Source organism: Lolium perenne, chromosome 2 (genome assembly GCF_019359855.2).
Source record: "Lolium perenne isolate Kyuss_39 chromosome 2, Kyuss_2.0, whole genome shotgun sequence".
Taxonomy (NCBI): Eukaryota; Viridiplantae; Streptophyta; class Magnoliopsida; order Poales; family Poaceae; genus Lolium; species Lolium perenne.
The window spans coordinates 291008716-291031233 of NC_067245.2; the positions used below are offsets into that span (position 1 = coordinate 291008716).

General features: G+C 44.7%; 1 protein-coding gene across 1 annotated transcript; it reads left to right on the plus strand.

The window, feature by feature from the left end:
• Positions 1-356: 356 nt before the first annotated feature.
• Positions 357-2349, plus strand: LOC127336277 (coniferyl alcohol acyltransferase). The gene is made up of 2 exons (XM_051363068.2): positions 357-875; positions 1241-2349. Exons 1-2 carry the CDS (start codon positions 462-464, stop codon positions 2174-2176), a joined length of 1350 nt encoding a protein of 449 aa, XP_051219028.1. The 5' UTR covers positions 357-461; the 3' UTR covers positions 2177-2349.
• Positions 2350-22518: the final 20169 nt, after the last annotated feature.

Here is a 22518-nt window from a genome sequence, read left to right on the forward strand (position 1 = left end):
ACCGATCCCTTTTTTTAGGTAAATTACAATACCGATCCTAATAGGAACCCAAAGGGAGGAAGAGTTAACTGGGATGGACGCCAAGGGGTGATGACTAGTAGGAAAAGCACAAGAACGCGTAGCACAAGTAAATGTTCAGCGTAACCGGCGGCGGATAAGTACACGCATAATTTTTTTTTGTTGAACTTGGTACGGTCGTGGACTCGTGGTCGACTGTTGGTGACTATCTTAAGCAGGTTTACTAGTGGAGTACACACCATTTGGTAATCATCTTGAGCATGAGCATGTATTGCGAATACGCATAATACAAGCTATCATCCATCCTATAAATAACCTCACGCCATCCATCATCTAGTTTGGCCTTCGAAACCCGCCGGGTTAACTATAACTAAGCTAGCTACTATCACTCCGATCTCCCTAGGAGTTGCTACACACCTCAATACTCGACTACTCCTCCCGGTATGTTAAACGAAACCACCCAAGTGCACGGTGGGCATGAGCTAGTGCTGAATTCATCCACGACGACGGTGAAGCCAGCACTACCGATACAGGAGCACCGCATGCCGCTGTCTAACCTCGACCTCCTCCTACCGCCGCTCGACGTAAGCGTCTTCTTCTGCTACCTCCACCCTGCGCCCATGGCGGCCACTCTCAAGGAAGCGCTGGCCAAGGTGCTCGTCAAATACTACCCGCTTGCCGGGGAGGTTGTGGCCAACACCGCCGGGGAGCCGGAACTGCTGTGCCACAGCCGTGGTGTGGATTTTACGGAGGCGACCGCCGACAACGCCATGCTGCGGGAGCTCCGGCTTGGCATGGTGGACGAGGGTGTCCAGATGCTGGTTCCCGCCAAAAAGGCTGGTGTGATATCTGTTCAGGTAGTATATACTATCGATCCTTTATCTATGTCTTGTTTTGAAATATAAAGTTTATAGATGCATCATGTAAAAGTGTAAAATAGGTCCCAATTTTATTCTAAGCAACAATTGGCAATAAAATAGCATACGTATTATTTCTTTTTTTTTGTCTCGGGTAGTATTTTGCGAAATACTCCCTCTTCAAAGCAAATAATATACTCGAATGATTATTCTTATCCAATGGTACTATGGTTAATTGTTTGAAAAAGTGTGTGCAACATGCTTTGAATAGAAGCTTATAATATTTATTTTTACACTTAATGTTTGTAACTACTATTGCTAATTGCCTTCCCTTACACACACATGGTACGTACGTGTGCGCACAGGTCACCAAGTTTAAGTGCGGTGGTGCCGTCGTTGGCTGCACTTTCGACCACAGAGTGTGCGACGCCTACTCCTTCAACATGTTCCTAGTCGCATGGGCCGCCGTATCACGCGGTGGCTCCACACTTCCGGACCCGTCCTTTTGCCGCTCTCTAGTCTCCCCGCGCGATCCATCACCGCGCACGCCTTTCACTAATGCCCTGATCGATCGTCTATTCTCCCCTCTCAGCTCAACGCCTCTCCCTCCGGCCTCGACCTCCGTCAACCGCATCTACCATATATCCGCCGATGATGTCGCCGCGTTACAGGCATCGGCCGGGCCCGGGTGCACAAAGCTCGAGGCCTTCACGGCCCACCTATGGCAGCTCTGCTCTAGAGCGGCCTCCGAATGTGAGCGTATGTGCTGCATGGGAATGGTGGTGGATGGGCGTTCTCGCATTTGCCCGTTCCCAGACAACACCATGAAGGCCTACTTCGGCAATGTGTTGACCATACCATACGGTGTCATCAGCATGGACGATCTTCACCGACGCATGTCTCTTGCCGACGTGGCCGGCGACGTGCACCGGTGGGTGCGCGAGGCCGCGACATACGAGCACTTTCGGGGATTGGTCGACTGGGTAGAGGCACTACGCCCTGAACCTGCCGTGTCTAGAGCCTACTTCGGTGGCACAGGTGGCGTGGAGGCGATGACGTGCATCATGTCATCGGGGATGGGTTTCCCAATCGGTGAGGCCGACTTTGGGTGGGGCACGCCAGCGTTCGCATCGTATCACTTCCCGTGGCCCGGCGGCGCGGCCTACGTGATGCCGATGCCAAGCGCACGCGGGGATGGTGATTGGATTGTGTACGTGCATGCGGCGCCCGAGTTGATGAAGGTGATGGAGGAGAAGCAGACTATTTTCAAGACCCTCAAGAACAGCTATGTGTTCGGATGATAAAGGGGCCGGCGGTATCTTGCTCCTCGTGTAATTTACGAGGAGAACAGCTAGCGGTCTGGCTATATATTTCGTATACGGCATACCATATATGGTGCATATATGTGTGTCATGTATTCCACTATTGTGTTATCTAATGTTTTTGTTTGTGTATGTATGTACGATTCGGGTGAGTTGTAGCACCACCACCAACTACGTCGTTGCTGGTAACCTTACCTTTCAAAAATAAACACTCGAATCCAAGTATATGAAATGATGTAACAAAGCATATTGTGTGTAATTGTGAGAATGCATGTGTGATAGTTTGAATTTCCAACCAGCATAATCCCATTTCCATTATTACATAAAGGAAATACAATGTTCACTACAAGGACATCAAATAAGGAAAGATAGCAAAGCAATGGATATGGAGTTTTTTTCCCAGAGCAACCACGTATTTCAATAATAAAAATCAAGTTACATGAGTAAACAAGTGGAAACTATCAGACATACCGGGAGAAAACAGTTGTCCGGAAAACTTTGCAGAAAAAACCTAAAGGATAGAAATATACAAAATTATCTCTAAGATTTCATGCACTCACCGAAGCTAGCGGCCGCCGAACTCCAACGCCGCCTAGACGCGCGTTAAAAGAGACACCGAGTATTCACCATTGCCAGATCTAAAATAGCACAATCACCAACGAGGCTTTGTGAGTCGATGAACAGGCCCGCTGCAAGCAGCGAGGCACATGTCGTTGTGGCACGTCGACCGGGGGACATCCCTGTGCTATCTTGGGCCAAGATCCGCCGCATCCTATTGGAGATATGCCCAAGAGGCAATAATAAAAATGTTTATTGTTATATCTTAGTGTTCATGATAAATGTTTACATCCCATGCTATAATTGTATTAACCGGAAACATTAATATTTATGTGTTTTCTAAACATAAAAAAGTCCCAAGTAAGCCTCTTGTTAAACTAGCTTGTTGATTAATAGATGATCATATGGTTTCCTGATCATGAACATTGGATGCTATTAATAACAAGATCATATCATTAGATGAATGATGTGATGGACATACACCCATAGTAAACGTAGCATATGATCAAGTCATTAAGTTCGTTTTGCTACAAGCTTTAAGATACATAGTAACCTAATCCTTAGACCATGAGATCATGTTAATCACCTACACCAGATGGATGCTTTGATGATACCAAACACTACTTCGTAAATGAGTAGTTATAAAGGTGATATTAAATGTTCAGAAAGTATAGGTTAAAACGCGTGGATCAATAGTGGGATTTGTCCATCCAAATGACGGATAGATATACTCTGGACCCTCTCGGTGGAATGTCATCCAATTAGCTTGCTAGCATGTGACTGGCTCATAAGGGATGTCATATGACGTTACGAGTAAAGAGTACTTAAGGGTAACGAGGTTGAACTATATATAGAGATACCGACGATCAATCCTCGGATAAGTAAAGTATCGTGCGACAAAGGGAATCGATATCGTATGTTAATGGTTTTTTCGATCACGAAGTCATCGTTGAATATGTGGGAGCCATTATGGATCTCTAGATTCCGCTATTGGTTATTGATCGGTGAAGTGTCTCGATCATGGTTGCATAGTTCACGAACCGTAGGGTGGCACACTTCAGGTTCGATGTCATTTTAAGTAGATATAGAATATGGAATGGAGTTCGAATATTGTTCGGAGTCTCAAATGAGATCTAGGACATCACGAGGAGTTCCAGAATGATCTGGAAAATAAGATTCATATATGGGAAGTCACATTCCAAGTGTGGGAATGGTCCGGTGAATTTATGGAAGGTTCTAGGATCATCCGGAACAATTCACTATGGCACGTGGAGTCCCAGCCCTAGCCGACCCACCAAGTGGGTGGACTCCACCTTCATGACCGGCCACATGAGAAGGAAAGGGAGGAATCCCTCTCGATCTAGGTTTCCAAATTTGGTAAGTTTTGGAGTTGGACTTCAATGTGGTTTTTGGGTGAACCCTAGGTTTTCCACCTATATAAAGGGAAGAGGAGGGGAGGGGCTGGCCACTACTTGGCTGTACTACCAAGGGCACCAAGAGCCGGCGCCCTAGCCCCCTCTATCTAAACCCTAGCGACTCCCTCCTCCACTTATCTCCCACACGGCTTACGAAGAAGCCCTGCTGGAGTTCTCCACCACCACCGTCACCACGATACCGTGCTGCCTGGATTCTGAGGAGGATCTACTACTTCTGCTGCCCGCTGGAATGGGCAGAAGGACGTCTTCATCGACACCATACGTGTGACCGAGTGCGGAGGTGCTGCCCGATTGTGGCACCGTCAAGATCTTCTACGCGCTTTTGAAAGTGGCAATCGACTACATCATCCACGAGATTTATCTCATTAACACTTAGCGATCTTCCAGGGTATGATGATCTCATCTTGTTGCTACCATCTACTAGATTAGATCTTGGCTTGTTATTCGCTCTTGCGGTAGGAATTTTTTTGTTTTCTATGCTACGAATCCCTACAGTGGTATCAGAGCCGTGTTTATGCATAGATTGGTTGTACGAGTAGAACACAATGGTTTTGTGAGCGTTCATGTTTTTGTTGTCGTTTGCTTATCGTGTATTTTGCATGTTGCGACATGGTGGGATGAAGCAGCCTGGGCTAACCTTACATGACCGCGTTCATGATACTTGCTCCACGCTCGACATGCAACTTGTATTGCATTAGTAGCTTTGCGGGTGTCTGTCTCTCTCACCATAATTAAGACCCAATTTACAATCTGCACTTGACAACACTTGTATCAGCGTTGTGGTTCATGTTCGTAGGTAGATCGGATCTGACTCGAAAACTCCAAGCCACGTAAAATATGCAAACAAAATTAGAGGCGTCTAACTTGTTTTCTCAAGAGTTGGTGATGTGATATGGCCATGATGTGATTGTGATTATATTTGATGTATGAGATGATCTTTATTGTATTGTGGCAACCGGCAGGAGCCTTATGATTGTCTTTAATTTCATATCGTTTCAAAGTAGTTGTAATAGTTGCTACAAGTGGTGGACAACCATGAAGACGGCGCCATGGAACTTGACGCCCCGCCGACGATGATGAAAATCATGCCCGTTGATGATGGAGATCATGCCCGTTCTTGGAGATGAAGATCAAAGGCGCGAGATAAAAGGGCCATATCATATCACATTATGAATTGCATGTGATGTTAATCTTTTTTATGCATCTTGTATTCCTTAGATCACGACGGTAGCATTATAAGATGATCCCTCTCATTAAAAATCAAGATAACAAAGTGATCAACCTTAGTTAGCACCGTTGCTAAGACTCATTGTTTCGAAGCATCACGTGATGATCGGGTGTGATAGACTCAATGTGTGCATACAATGGGTGCAAGCCAGATTAGCACATGCGGAAACTAAGGTTTAACTTGACGGGTCTAGCATGTACAGACATGGCCTCGGAACACGGCAAACCGAAGGGTTAAGCATGAATCATATAGATGATATGATGAGCATGTCAATGTTCGCCACTGAAGCTACATCATCTCTCGTGATAATCAGACTTGGTGTAGTGGATTTGGTTCGTGTAATCACTAAGGCAACGTGAGGGATGTTGTTTTGAGTGGGAGTTCACCTAGTTAATTTAAGAATTAATAGTAAACTCAATTTATCATTAACTTAGTCAAAATTGTATTTGAATTAAAATTTGTAGAATTGACATCTATTTTCTACATTGCGCTAGGCTTGTAATTAAGACAGAAACAATGCTAAATCTGACAAGTAACTTTACGGACTGGTACCGTATTGTTAAAGAATCAAGAAATGATTAAGTCCTTTTGCAAACTTCTGGTAATCCTCAAATTGCTAATTCGAAGAGCAATGATTTCAATTAGTATCTAAAATTGTGTTGTCCCCGTGAAACTTGATATTCAAATCCATTTAAAAAGTAAGGAGCTGAAAAGTTTATTTTCAAAAATAAGCAAGGTGTGAGATATATGTGATATCTAAAACCTTATTACAAGATGATTGAATATAATTTAGTGAGACTACATAAACTCATAAGTTTTATGGAAATGTACGAAGGTTGAAGACACTAGGCGTCCCGATCCTCCAACTAGTTGGGCATTAACGTTATTCGCATATCCATATGATCCATAGTAGCTTCATCATGATGTTGTCATGATTTGATGGACAAAATTATGAGTGAAATTGTTCATCACATTAAAAGGTTACTAATAGTGAAATCCAGAACACCTGTCATGTGATGATCAATTTCAAAGTACGAACCTCAAGGTTATTGGTATTTGACCAACAAACTTAGAAATTATTGGTGTTAAAGTGTTTTCTGAAATATGAGAAAAGTCGAAAGAGAAACTACAAAAAGATTTTGGCAGAAAGAAAGAAAATATTAGAAAGTATGGCTCAGGTGTATATAGATGATATACATGTTATGAATGTATTATTTGATTGGTCATGCAATGGAATTCTTGGGTATTTGTGCCATATTGGTTGGTATGAAATGTCATACAACACAACTCAATACAAGAACACAATGGTCTAAGTGACTGACAAGGAATGTGGTAATAATACACGTCTTGAACAAAATAAAGTGTTATTATGTTCGTTGTTGGCATTCTACCTAGCCCTTCATATTTATAATAAAGAAATTAATAATTTTTATTTTGCTCTGGTCAAATAAAAGCAATGAGTTGTTAAAATTATGACCATACTCCATGTACGATGGATAAGTTATTATAAATCTTAATGGTGAAATACACATGCATAACACTGACGCTAAAATGCCATAAGGCAACTGATTTGAATTCCACTTATTTGTGGAACCGTCATTTAGGTCATGTTAGAAAGAAACGCATGAAGAAACTCCGTGCAAATGGATTTTTGGAGTCATTCGATTTTGAATCGTTTGGTACTTGCAAATCTTTTCGAAAAAAGAATGACTGAAAACACCGTTCATAGGCCAAGAGTTGAATGGGCAACTAGCTTAGTGAAAACATACATGACGATGTATATGGTTCATTGGGCATAGTTGTGTGCGGAAGATTCTTCTACTTCATGAAAATTCCAACAATGAATTGAGTGTATATATATATATAGATATATTTATTCGATGAGGAAGAAGTCTGAAACATTTGAATAGATTCAAATAAATTTTAGCATGAAGTGGAAATCATCGTGATGAAAAAGTCAAATATCTATGGTTGGATCATGGTGAAAATATTTGAATTACAAATTTTAGCTAACGTCTAAGAGAGTTACGAAATTGTTCCACCAACTCACGTTTCTCGGAACACAATAATTATGATGGAGTATTCGAGAGAAGTATCCAAACCTTGTTGGATTAATGATACAATTAAATGATTCCATTATAATTTTTGTGGATTATGCTTTAGAGACTACCGTTTTTACACTAAATAGAGCATCATCATAATCCGTTAAAGTGACACCATACGAGTTATGGCATGGGTATAAATTCTAATAGTCCTTTCTTAAATTTGGGTATGCATAGCATAAGTAAATTAGTTTACAACCAAAATCGGATGAATGTCTTTGTTGGTTATCCCAGAGAATAAATTGGGAATTCTTTCCACTATGAAGTCAAAGACAAAAGTGTTTCTTGCTTATTTCCAAGAAATGGTTTCTCGTGAAATATTTTAGTGGGAGGACAATAGAACTCAATAATGTTGATGAACCTGAGCATGATGAGCAGAGTAGCGCAGCGTCGCAAATGGTTCTGGAAGCGGCCACAACACTCATAGCTACCATATCTACAAAGTGTTATAGTCATGGAGATCGAAGTACCTATTGAGCCTTGTAGGTATGGTTTACTTTGTGATCAAATAAATGATTTGAGGACAAAGGATTGAGTTTGAACAATGATAAATCAACAACATACAAAGAAGCTATGATGGGCCCTGACTTCGTTAAAATGGCTAAGTGCCATGAAATTCGAGATAGTATCTATAATCAAGCTTGAAGTTTGGTAAACCTTTTGAAGGAATATATACTTTTTGAAAGTAAATAGATCTATAAAATAATGGACATGGATGTAATATCCTAGAACAAGCTCGACTTGTTGAAAGTTATTTTACGACAAAGTTTAAAGAGTTGACTGCGATAAGATTAGATCGTCAGTAGCGATGCTTATAGTTTATGCAGATTGTTCTAGTAATCGCTACATATTTCTTTTATGAGATATGTTAGTAGGATGGCAGAAATACATTCCTTAATAGAAGTGTGTATTAAAGGTGTATACAAGATACAACCGAGAGTTTTGTTGTCCGTAGAATAATATATAGGTATACAAACTTCACTGGATGAAGTGAGTATCATGGAGTTGGATTCTTCACAGGATGAAATAATCAAAGAGTTTCGGAAACGATGAAGATGCTTGCATTTGCAAGAAATTAAGTGGGAGCTGTCGTCGTGGTGAACAGACAGATGCCATGGGATGGCTTAAGTTGGTGTTGAGTGTGCGCTAGAGGATTCGGGGGAGGGTTTTGGTAAGGTTGGGATGGATTTCGGATGGATTGCCGGATGCTTTCTTGATGAACTTGGCCTTGGCCAGAGGTTAAAGAAGAAGAACACAAGAACTAGCTTAACTTTGGATCTCTCTATTCCATGATCAAACGAGGTTACAGGCTATCAGCTCTTCCCTAGGACGTCGGATCTCTAGGTACTTCTTGCTACCTACCCGCGCAAGGGGGTGCCCCCTCTCCTTATATAGGGGAGAGGGTGGCTTACAGGGGAAGAAACCCTAGGAAACCCTAATGGCATCTTTGACTAGACAAACTACTTTACAAAGCCGCTTTGGCCCAGCCGGTACCGGCTATGACTTTAATCAGGGGGTGGTGACCTCCGCCGGTACCTTTTACGTCACCTTCTGCTTTGGCGCCAGGGCTTCGTTTAAAGCTGAAGTGCTTCGCTCATCCTTGTCCTCTAGCTCTTGAGAGAATCTTTGCCCAGCTTGCCGACGTGCTACAGTGTAGCCTATGCCGGTACTCCGGTATCTTCTTAGCCTCTTCCAGTGTGCCCCTCCTGGGATACCGGTATGATTTCACTTAGCCGTGAATCTATCTTTGTTATCAGGAATAACCTTTAAACCGGTACATCGATACCTACACAAGGCCATTCCGGCATGCCTTTGGCATACCAGGGGTCATCCCCCCAACATTAGTCCCCGAAGCTGGTATAGTCCGGCGGATCCTATCCGACGGACCATGCCAGTTTCCCATCTCAACGTACCGGTTTTTCCCGGTAACTTCGTCATTAAACTCTCCTCGGCGAAGTCGAGATTATCTCGGAAACAGTGCCTGTCAGAGACATGCGCACTGTTTCTGACGCCACAGCGTCAGGGGTCACTTCCCTTCGGCTTATGCGCTCGCATTTAATGTGCCGCACCGGATCCTTGATGCCGTTCCGGATCCGTGTGGCCTCCATATGGCATCTCATTTTCACGCGTGTATCTCCGCGCCACGTGGTGGCCCACGAGGCGAAGCACCGCAGCCCAGCGGTTGCCGGCCCACGAACCTCTCTCCCTATTTAAGGGTGCGGCGGTTGCACATCGTCTTCTTCCTCGCATTCGCAACTTCCGGCGCACCTAGAGCCTCTGCCCCTTGCGCTCTCTTCTCTGCCGCTCGCCGCCGAAGCTTCATTCTCCCACGAACCCCCGAAGAAGCTCCGCAGGGCTCTGCCCCGTAGAGATTCATCGCGGAACTTCACAGCTCCTGCTCTGAGCGCCTCATGGCACCTCTTCTTCTTCTTCTCCGTCCGTCGCTGTTTGGAGCTAGTTCACTGAGCCCCGGCGACCCGCGATCTTCGTCTTCAGCACCGCCCTCAGGTCAGCCTCATAGACATTGCACTCTTTTCCCTTTGCCTCCTTGTTCTTCGGCCGGTAGGGTATTTACTTTCCCTTTTCTCTTGCTTTTTCTCTTACTCGTAGATCTTCGCGGGAAGCTAGATCCGGGGAAAATGTTTCTAGGTAGATTTGAATTTCTTTGGCCAGTATGTCTTTCGGAGAGTACCTTTCGGATTCCCCTGCCAGCAGTCACCACAGCGAGACCCCCACTGCATCTTCCGGGGAGGATATCTCAGTTGACCGCGCTTCCGATGGGCTTGAGGCGGATCTCGCCCCGACGGATGCCACCTCCTCCGTTCCGGAAACTGGTACTGGGAGGGGCCAGGAGGCTAGCAGTTCCGGCCAAGGTTACGGCGTGAACCTGGCCGCGTATACACGTGGAGCCTGGAAAGGCTCTGACGTAAAGCAGCAGGAGATCGATTGGCTGTACTGGTCCCGCAGGATACCGGCAGAAGTGTCTTGCCGGATTTCCGGCAACGAGCTGGAGCCCGCGCCCGAGGCCAGAGAGTACGTGGTCTTCACCGCTCATTTCGAGCGCGGCTTTGGTTTACCGGCATCTAACTTTTTCCTCCAGTTTCTTAATTTCTACGAACTCCAACCCCATCACCTTCTTGGCAACGCCATCTTCTATCTTTCTTGTTTTGTTTCTTTCATGGAGGCTTACATTGGCCTCCTTCCTACTATCGAAGGCTTTGCTCGCTTCTTCAGTCTTCGGATCAATTCGATCCAAGACAAAAATCTTCCCAAGCCCAAGCCCCCGGTTCAGTGCGGGGCTTGCATTGTTACCGCACGCCCAGGGAGCCCTTTTTTCAAGTTTTCTGGTCTGGAGTCATGCCGGGCATGGCAGCAGACCTTCTTTTACATGAAGAACAAGGGTGCCGCTGATTTTATCAATCTGCCGGCTTATCTTCCCGGAACGCCCTCGAGAGCCAACTGGAGGCACAATCCGGGGAACACATATATTGAAACCAACCGGATTGTCCGGTTTATGGAGCAGCTCAATAAGGACACGGGCATCTGCTCCGGTGATGTCATCCGCGCGTTTATCTCACGCCGGGTTCTTCCCCTCCAGCGTTGGGTTCACAAGATGAGCCAAATGAGCAGCCGCCATGATCCCACTAGGATCACCAGCTGCGGTTTAAGCAAGATAGACGTGGTCCTTTAGGCCAAACAAATTTTCCAGACGGACATGCTGGCAGATTGGTCCTGGGGCCTTCGTCCCCTCAGCTTCAACAATCCTCCCTCTGCCGCCGTAAGAACTTGCGCAATCCAGATTGATTTTTCCGGTAGCCTCCCATGTGTAGCTAATTATCTTTTTTCTCTCTTTCAGGCCGGTGAGCGCTTCCCTCGTATTGCTGCGGAGGTGCGAGCTCCCTGCCGCAAGCGTCCCTTGGACTTGGAGGATCCGGATCCTTACGTCGTGGGAGGCAAGCACAAGATGGGCCGGACGCATACCTCACGCCCCGATAACTTCCAACTTCTTATCCAGCAAACGATTCCGGTTCCGTCTACGAGGTGATTAAACTTGATGATTTTTGTTCACCGGCTTCCTTACAAACTGTTTCTCGTAGATCTGCGCCCTGCCGGCACGAACCCCGAGGTCGTGGCGCACACTGCACCTCTACAGGCCGAGGTTGGCCAGTAGTTCCTGGGCAACCTAGCCTCGCGCGGCTGGAAGAACAAAGCCCCGGCCTCTGAGGCCGGCCCCAGTGAGGATCCCCCCGCCAAGCGCTCCAAGATGGGCGACGGCGGCAAGCCCTATACCAGGAAGCAGTACCGGAGTCAGATTCTGGTCGCTGCCGGGTAAGTTTCCAATTTTTCTTTCTTTCTGCCTTTTGCCTGTGAATTTCCTTGCCTCATTGCTTTGTCTAACTTTCTTTTCCATTTTCTCTCTCAGGCCTGCGCTGAGCCTCACCAGGAGCGCTCCTGGCATGAGGCCGGAAGCCTCCGAGGATGCCGCCAGGACCTCTCCTCCTTGTCAAACAAGTCCGGTACCATCTGGTGCCGGCAAATCTACAGCCTCCTCTCGGGGAGGCAATACAAGTGCGGGGCGCGCGGCCCCAGAAACTTCTCATCACCGCGCGGAGGAGGATTCCTCTTCCCCTCCAGAAGCTGAAGACACCGGCGCCAGCAACATCGGCGCCAGTACCGAAGAAGCGGAGCGGGCGGAACCTCCGGTTCCTCCCGTTCCCAAGAAGAAGAAGAAGAAGGCCACTGCCTCCCCCTCCAAGACCGTGCCGGAACCTTCCGCGTCGGCAACCTCACCTCCGGCAAAGGAAACGCTGGAAGTTTCTTCGCCAGCAAAGGGCGCACCATCACCTCCTCCAGCGGCCTCGACCGGCAAATCTGCCGTGGCCTAGGCAGCTATATCGGAAAGCGCCCAGCACTCACTAGTGCTGCACGCCGACCGCGCCGCTGTTGCGGCCAGTGAGAAGTCCTCAGCCCAGCTGGGGCGGATCACTGAGCTCAACCGCGGCGAGGTCAACTTGGGCCCGCTGCTTGAGTACGCTGAGAAATGGAATCGGGCGGATTTGTCTCCCGTGATCCGTGGCCTGGGCAAGGACAAGCTTCCGGTCGTCGACCCTTCCGGCTTGTGGAGTACAGCGCATCATCTCAGCCGGCTCAGGCGCGCGGTCAAGGAGTTTGACACCGCATGGCACGATGCCAGCAGGAACGTGGTGGTAAGTTGCACAAACCTCAAAGTTCTTTAAATTTATGCCGGTTTGCAATCTTCCAGTTTATATGTATATCCTCCCAGTCCCCGAGTTTCGGGTTGAGAACGCAGTTCTTAGCGCGAAACTTTCTTAGAAACAAAAAACCGGCATAGCCAGTCCCCGAGTTTCGGGTTGAGTACGCAGTTCTTAGCGCGAAACTTGCTTGAAACAAAACGCCAGCATAGCCTTACCGGAATCTTTTAATTTGAACAAGGCACCTTGGACACCCGGAAGCAACTCTTTGAGGAGCTTCTGTGGGAACACCGGTTCCTGTCCGAGGCCCACAGCAAGTGCCAAGGTTTGTTTTTCTGCCTCCGGCTCTTTATGTACCGGTTGCCTTTTCAATCTATACTCATAAGTTTTTTGCACAGCAGTGCTTCCGGAAGCCTCCTTTGAGGACCTCTCCGCGCAGCTCTCCACGCTCAAAGGTACCGTTTTCTTTTTTGTTTGTCTTGCCTCTCTTGAATCCATCGATTCCTTTTTTGTTAATCATTTCTTTTTCTGGATTGCAGCTGAAAAGGAGCAGCTTGTCCTTGAGCACTGATAACCCACAAGTATAGGGGATCGCGATAGTCTTCGAGGGTAGTATAACCCAAATTTATTGATTCGACACAAGGGGAGGTAAAGAATACTTATAAGCCTTAACAACTGAGTTGTCAATTCAGCTGCACCTGGAAAAGCACTAGTAACAGGGGTGATGTGAAAGTAGCAGTAATATGAGAGCAGTAGTAATAGTAACACAGCAGCAGTAATAGTAACACAGTGGTAATGGCATCAGAAGATAGTTGATACTACTTCTAATGACGTAGAGAACAAGTATATGATGATGAAAGATGGACCGGGGTTCCCAGCTATCTTCACTAGTGGTAACTCTCCAATAACAAGTGACAAGTGTTGGGTGAACAAATTACAGTTGGGCAATTGATAGGATTGATAAAGCATTAAGAAAGAACATCAATTCATTAATCATGTAGGCATGTTTTCCAATTATAGTCGTACGTGCTCGCAATGAGAAACTTGCACAACATCTATTGTCCTACCAGCCGGTGGCAGCCGGGCCTCAAGGGAAACTACTGGATATTAAGGTACTCCTTTTAATAGAGCACCGGAGCAAAGCATTAACACTCCGTGAAAACATGTGTCCCTCACATCACCGCCATCCCCTCCGGTTGTCCCGATTCTTGTCACTTCGGGGCCTTTGGTTCCGGACAGTGATATGTGCATACAACTTGTAGATACAATCTAAGCAATAAGTATAGAGCTTAAATCTAAGATCATGCCACTCGGGCCCTAGTGACAAGCATTAAGCATAACAAGATTGCAGCAACAATAACTTCACAAACTTTATAGATAGACTATTCATAATGTATCAATCCATCGGATCCTGACAAACACAACACCGATTACATCAGATGAATCTCAATCATGTAAGGCAGCTCATGAGATCATTGTATTGAAGTACATGGGGGAGAGAATACCAACTAGCTACAGCTAGAACCCGTAGTCCATGGGGGAACTACTCACGGAGCATGATGGAGGCGATGGCGTTGATGGAGATGGCTTCCGGGGGCACTTCCCCGTCCCGGCAGGGTGCCGGAACAGAGACTTCTGTCCCCCGAATTGGAGTTTCGCGATGGCGGCGGCGCCTCAGTAACTTTTCTGGAGTTTCGTCAATTGGTACTGCGTTTTTAGGTCGAAAGGGGTTTTATAGGCGAAGAGGCGGCGCAGGAGGGGCACCAGGGCGCCCTCCCCATAGGCCGGCGCGGCCAGGGGCCTGCCCGCGCGGCCAGGTGGTGTGGGGCCCCTGGGCCTCCTCTCCGGGTCTCCTTCGGTGTTCTGGAGCCTTCCGGGAAAAATAGGAGGTTTGGCGTTGATTTCGTCCAATTCCGAGAATATTGCCCGAACAGCCTTTCTGGAACCAAAAATAGCAGAAAATAGGAACTGGCACTGTGGCATCTTGTTAATAGGTTAGTTCCGGAAAACGCATGAAATCATCATAAAGTGCAAGCAAAACATGTAAGTATTGTCATAAAACAAGCATGGAACATCAGAAATTATGGATACGTTGGAGACGTATCAGCATCCCCAAGCTTAGTTCCTGCTCGTCCCGAGCAGGTAAACGATAAAAAGAATAATTTCTGTAGTGACATGCTACTTACATAACCTTGATCATACTATTACAAAGCATATGAAATGAATGAAGTGACTCAAGGCAATGATCTATAGTTGCTAACAAATAGATAACATATAGCAAAACTTTTCATGAAGAGTACTTTCAAGACAAGCATCAAAAGTCTTGCACAAGAGTTATCTCATAAAGCAATAGATTCAAAGTAAAAGCATCGAAGCAACACAAAGGAAGATATAAGTTTCAGCAGTTGCTTTCAACTTTCAACATGCATATCTCATGGATAATTGTCAACACAAAGTAATATGATGAATGCAAATAAGCAAGTATGTAAGAATCAATGCACAGTTCACACAAGTGTTTGCTTCTAAGATGGAAGGAAGTAGGTAAACTGACTCAACATAAAGTAAAAGAATGGCCCTTCGCAGAGGGAAGCAGGGATTAAATCATGTGCTAGAGCTTTTTAAGTTTTTGAAATCATATAGAGAGCATAAAAAGTAAAATTTTGAGAGGTGTTTGTTGTTGTCAACGAATGGTAATGGGTACACTAACTACCTCGCCAACCGGACTTTCAAGAGCGGCTCCCATGAATTATTGCATATTTATGTGGCACTCCTTCCAACCTTTCTTACACAAACCATGGCTAACCAAATCCTCGGGTGCCTGCCAACAATCTCATATCATGAAGGAGTGCCTTTTTATTTTAGTTTTATTATGATGACACTCCTCCCCACCTTTGCTTTCTCAAGCCATGGCTAACCGAAGTGCCGTCCAACAATCACATACCATGGAGGAGTGTCTATTTAGTTTGATTAATTTGGGACTGGGAATCCCATTGCCAGCTCTTTTTGCAAAATTATTGGATAAGCGGATGTGCCACTAGTCCATATGAGAGTCCGTCAAAAGTAAATGACAAGGTTGAAAGCTAAACACCACATACTTCCTCATGAGCTATAAAACATAAACACAAATTGAGAAGCATTTTGAATTGTTTAAAGGTAGCACTGAAGCAATTTACTTTGGAATGGCAGGAAATACCACATAGTAGGTAGGTATGGTGGACACACATGGCATAGTGGTTGGCTCAAGGATTTTGGATGCATGAGAAGTATTCCCTCTCGATACAAGGCTTAGGCTAGCAAGGCTATTTGAAGCAAACACAAGTATAAACCGGTACAGCAAAACTTACATAAGAACATATTGCAAGCATTATAATACTCTACACTGTCTTCCTTGTTGCTCAAACACTTTTACCAGAAAATATCTAGACCTTAAGAGAGATCAATTATGCAAACCAATTTTAACAAGCTTTACGGTAGTTCTCCACTAATAGGTTTAAACTACATGAAAAAAAAACTTAATCTACTTGAGAGCTCAAAACAATTGCCAAGTGTCAAATTATCCAAGACATTATGAGGCATTTTCTGTTTCCAACCAAATAATAATAAGTGCTATAGCTTCCAACTTTTATCATTGAACATTAAAAGTAAAACGAAGAACAAGCGTTCATATGAAAAAGCGGAGCGTGTCTCTCTCCCAAACAAGGATTGCTAGGATCCGAATTTATTCAAACAAAAATAAAAGCACACAGACGCTCCAAGTAAAGCACATATGATGTGACCGAATAAAAATATAGTTTCAATAGAAGTGACCTGATAAGTTGATGAAGAAGGGGATGCCTTGGGCATCCCCAAGCTTAGACGCTTGAGTCTTCTTGAAATATGCAGGGATGAACCACGGGGGCATCCCCAAGCTTAGACTTTTCACTCTTCTTGATCATATATCATCCTCCTCTCTTGACCCTTGAAAACTTCCTTCACAACAAACTTCTCATAAACTTCATTAGAGGGGTTAGTACTCAAAAAATTTGAATCCACCTTGGTCCTGTAGTGGCACATTGCAAGAACTCAATAAAACATTAGCTACAGCTCTCTATGTCTAGAAAAGCTCGCTTAAAGTCCACAAGAGACAATGCAAAAAACAGAGACAGAATCTGCCAAAACAGAACAGCCAGTAAAGACGAATTTTAATAAAATACTTCCGTTGCTCAAATCAGAAAACTCAAAACTAATGAAAGTTGCGTACATATCTGAGGAACACGCACGTAAATTGGCATATTTTTCTGAGTTACCTACAGAGAAAACAGCCCAGATTCGTGACAGATAGAAATCTGTTTCTGCGCAGAAATCCAAATCTAGTATCAACCTTCGATTAGAGGCTTCACTTGGCACAACAAAACACAAAACTAAGATAAGAAGAGGTTGCTACAGTAGTAAACAACTTCCAAGACACAAATATAAAACAAAGTACTGTAGCAAAATAACACATGGGTTATCTCCCAAGAAGTTCTTTCTTTATAGCCATTAAGATGGGCTCAACAGTTTTAATGATGCACTCGCAAGAAATAGTATTTGAAGCAAAAGAGAGCATCAAGAGGCAAATCCAAAACACATTTAAGTCTAACATGCTTCCTATGCAAAGGAATCTTGTACACAAATAAATTCATGAAGAACAAAGTGACAAGCATAAGAAGATAGAACAAGTGTAACTTCAACAATTTCAGCATATAGAGAGGTGTATTAGTACCATGAAAATTTCTACTACCATATTTTCCTCTCTCATAATAATTTTCAGTAGCTTCATGAACAAACTCAACAATATAACTATCACATGCAGCATACTTTTCATGATCCATAAACTCATAATTTTTATCAAGTTCAAGAATAGTGGGATCAAAACTTTCAAATCCACTTTTATCAATAATATAACAAGATGAATGATCAATCTCAAGAGATATGGGACACATAGAACAAGTCAAGGACTCTCCAATCCCATTTTCATTAGTAGTACAATTAATATTATCAAGTAACATAGGACCATCATCTAGAGCTTTATCATAAACATTTGCCAAGCAAAATTCTTTAGTACCATGCATTTCGACATCAGGCACAAACAAAGCATTATCATAAGATTTATCAAAGTAGCATGGATTATCATATATAACAGTAGCATAATTATTCTCACAAGTTTTACTCATAGGTAATATTTCAAGAGAATCCACAGGAACATAACATTCAACCTTTTTCGGTAAGCATGGAGGACAATCAAAAAGTGTAAGAGATAAAGAGTTACTCTCATTAGAAGGTTGGCATGGGTAGCTAATCCATTCTTCCCCCTTTTGTTCGTCGCTCTCCTCTTCTTTTTCATCCAATGAGCTTTCAGGTTCATCAATTTCCTCCTCTTTTTCATCCAATAAGCTTTCAGGTTCATCAATTTCTTCTTCCACCGGTTCCTGCAAATTGTGAGTGCATTCTTGTGCATTAATGTGTCTCTCTTTATAATCAAGGATATAAGGATTCCTACTGTAGCATTCTATGCAAGAATTAAGGATAGTAGAGACATAATCTTTAAGGTCCTTACAAATAGCACAAGTTTCATAATTCTCAACCATGAAGGATTCTATCTCGGAGGCTCCCATAAATAAGACAAATTGTTCTACCTCTTCGAACCCATAATGAATATAACAATTTCGATTATAGTTCTTAATTAAAAATTCCTCACTAAAGCCACATTGAAATTTAAGATGTTTAGTATCCTGTTGAGAGCAACAGTTTATATCATGGCGTCTAAGCAAGATTCTAGCAATTGTATTCAATTTTTCTATCATAGCACTCATTATTTTACCAGTTCTTGATTCTCTATAATTGTTATAACATTCTATAAGCTCCAAGTAGGTTGTTGGTTCTCCCATGACAGCAGTTTTTAATTTTTCGGTTTTTCAGATTTTTATGGATTTTTGGGTATATGAGGAAAATAAAACAAAACTGAAGTAAACTAGACAAAAGTAAACTAAGCAAAGTAATACTAGACAGAAATAAACTAAGCACAAGTAAACTAGGAAAAAGTAAACTAAGCAAAACAAAATAAAATAAAACAGAGAGAGAGGTAGAGTGTACTCCCAGGTGAACTTATGAGTAGAGCTATGCCTCCCCGGAAACGGCGCCAGAAAACAGTCTTGATAACTCACAAGTTTAGGGGATCGCGATAGTCTTCGAGGGTAGTATAACCCAAATTTATTGATTCGACACAAGGGGAGGTAAAGAATACTTATAAGCCTTAACAACCGAGTTGTCAATTCAGCTGCACCTGGAAAAGCACTAGTAACAGGGGTGATGTGAAAGTAGCAGTAATATGAGAGCAGTAGTAACAGTAACACAACAGCAGTAATAGTAACACAGTGGTAATGGCACCAGAAGATAGTTGATGCTACTTCTAATGACATAGAGAACAAGTATATGATGATGAAAGATGGACCGGGGTTCCCAGCTATCTTCACTAGTGGTAACTCTCCAATAACAAGTGACAAGTGTTGGGTGAACAAATTACAGTTGGGCAATTGATAGGATTGATAAAGCATTAAGAAAGAACATCAATTCATTAATCATGTAGGCATGTTTTCCAATTATAGTCGTACGTGCTCGCAATGAGAAACTTGCACAACATCTATTGTCCTACCAGCCGGTGGCAGCCGGGCCTCAAGGGAAACTACTGGATATTAAGGTACTCCTTTTAATAGAGCACCGGAGCAAAGCATTTACACTCCGTGAAAACATGTGTCCCTCACATCACCGCCATCCCCTCCGGTTGTCCCGATTCTTGTCACTTCGGGGCCTTTGGTTCCGGACAGTGATATGTGCATACAACTTGTAGATACAATCTAAGCAATAAGTATAGAGCTTAAATCTAAGATCATGCCACTCGGGCCCTAGTGACAAGCATTAAGCATAACAAGATTGCAGCAACAATAACTTCACAAACTTTATAGATAGACTATTCATAATGTATCAATCCATCGGATCCCGACAAACACAACACCGATTACATCAGATGAATCTCAATCATGTAAGGCAGCTCATGAGATCATTGTATTGAAGTACATGGGGGAGAGAATACCAACTAGCTACAGCTAGAACCCGTAGTCCATGGGGGAACTACTCACGGAGCATGATGGAGGCGATGGCGTTGATGGAGATGGCTTCCGGGCACTTCCCGTCCCGGCAGGTGCCGTAACGAGACTTCGTCCCCGAATTGAGTTTCGCGATGGCGGCGGCGCCTCAAGTAACTTTTCTGGAGTTTCGTCAATTGGTACTGCGTTTTTAGGTCGAAAGGGGTTTTATAGGCGAAGAGGCGGCGCAGGAGGGGCACCAGGGCGCCCTCCCCATAGGCCGGCGCGGCCAGGGGCCTGCCCGCGCGGCCAGGTGGTGTGGGGCCCCTGGGCCTCCTCTCCGGGTCTCCTTCGGTGTTCTGGAGCCTTCCGGGAAAAATAGGAGGTTTAGCGTTGATTTCGTCCAATTCCGAGAATATTGCCCGAACAGCCTTTCTGGAACCAAAAACAGCAGAAAACAGGAACTGGCACTGTGGCATCTTGTTAATAGGTTAGTTCCGGAAAACGCATGAAATCATCATAAAGTGCAAGCAAAACATGTAAGTATTGTCATAAAACAAGCATGGAACATCAGAAATTATGGATACGTTGGAGACGTATCAAGCACCGCCAGGCCTTGGATGCCCAGGAGAACATCTCTGCTGGGTTAAAGGACCAGCTCATGCAAGTTGAACTCCGGCATGCGCGGGAGTTCAAGGAGGCCCAGGCTGCTGCTGAGGCCAAGCTGGATGAGTCGCTACGGGACTTCACCGCCGCCAGCACACAACTGCGGAAGGAGCTGGAGGAGGAGTCCCGACTGCGGAAGGAGGTGCAAGACTGGAACGCCACCCTCACATCGGACCAGGCTGAATATGACCGGTTGGTCATTCAGGCCGATGCACTGGCCCTCAGTAAGTCTTTTTTCTTTTCGTTTTGCTTATAAGCTTATACTTTCTGGCAGTATGTCCTTTTACCGGTTCCTTTTTTCTTCTTTTTCTTTCCTTGCAGAGCATTTCCCGGATTCCCAGGCTTTTGCGCACAAGAAGGTAATAGAGCGCAGGGCTGAGCAAGCTCTTAGCAACCCGGATGCGCCCTGGGACGCCTACGACCATCTTGTGGCGCTGGCCGCCCGGATCTCTCACATGAGAGCTGTGGACCGGCATCTGGTTGAGCTGCCTGATAGGGCCATGCAAATCTTCAAGGTGTTGTGGCCTGGGGAAGCGATTCCGGCAAACCTGATGCTCCTCTCCGATCGCCTGAAGGATGCCGGAAAAAGGATCCGAGAGTGGAAATGCTCATCGGCCCGTGCCGGAGCTGATGCAGCGCTACGCGTTGCCTGTTCCTGGTACGAGGACCTGGAACTCGACGCCCTCCACAGCCTGCGCGGCGATGCACCTACTGACAAGGATCCGGTCTTAACCGCCAAGCGCTAGGACCGCGCGTACCGGGTCGCTGAATTCGCCAGCATCGGCACCTTTATCCCTCCTCCTGCCGACATCAGGGACGAAGTCACTGACGACGAGGAAGAAGGTTCCGGCGAGGATGAGGAGGAGGATGCTGAAGAAGGCGATGCCCTCCAGAGCAAGCTCCGGAAGCTCCTGAAGCTGGCCCCCAGCCTCTTGTTGCTTGAATACTCTCACTATGTGTTTGTCGTGCCCGTTGCCTCAAAACAATGTTCGTTAAACTCTACCCTGGTATGCCGGGGTATTTGATGTAAGATAATACTCTGAATTACTTTTGGTTGTGCTACAACTCATTATGCCGGTATCTTCTATACCGGTAACTTATTAAGTTATGCTGATGAGCTACTTTAGCAAATTGCCCTTATTGTTCGCTTTGATCTTGCACCATGAAGATTCCGGAATCGTTTCCGCATCCAATCTGATGCACACTTGGTTCTTTTGCTTTGGTTCTGCCTACCTCTCTGGGTTTTTTGGCGTATGAGTCACAAAGTTCTTCTGCCAAGTAAGCACTTTCTTGAACTTAGAAATAATTCGAAATTTTTCACAAAAAACCCGTATAACCGGGGTTAGTAAAACTTTCTTAGGATTGTTTGTTCTCAACCTCTCTTACGTCCAACAACCAAACCGGTATACTGAAAAAATAAACATATTGCGTTGATAGAGGTTTCAAGTGGTAAAGACTCCGGATTAATTCCCGCATCCAATCTGATGCACGCTTGGTTCTTTTGCTTTGGCTCTGCCTACCTCTCTGGGTTTTTTGGCGTACGAGGCACAAAGTTCTTTTGCCAAGCTTGCACTTTCTTGAACTTAGAAAAAATTCGAAATGCTTCACAAAAAACCGTAATCACCGGGGTTAGTTAAACTTTTCTCGGATTGTTTGTTTTCGGTTCATTTTTCGTTTTTCACGTGCTTAGGAGCTTCCGGTTTATCTTGCTTGCCATGAAGCCGGGTTTCGGACAGCAGCAAAGTCGAAGACTCTGGTAGGTTCAACACGTTACTGGACCGGAAAAGCAAACCTTAAGCAAATAAGCCGGTGTACGGAAAAAATAAACATATTGCATGCAATTTTGGTAGAGGCAGTCCCCGAGATTCATTCGAGGTGCCGGCATCTTCTATCCAGAAATAAGATACAAAAAGGAATTTCTTACAGCACTTCTTCAAGAATAGAAAGGACGCAACAAGGCTATGTTCCATGGGCGCTTGTTCTCCTCTCCTGACCTGTTCGTCTTTCCCTTCTTTGAT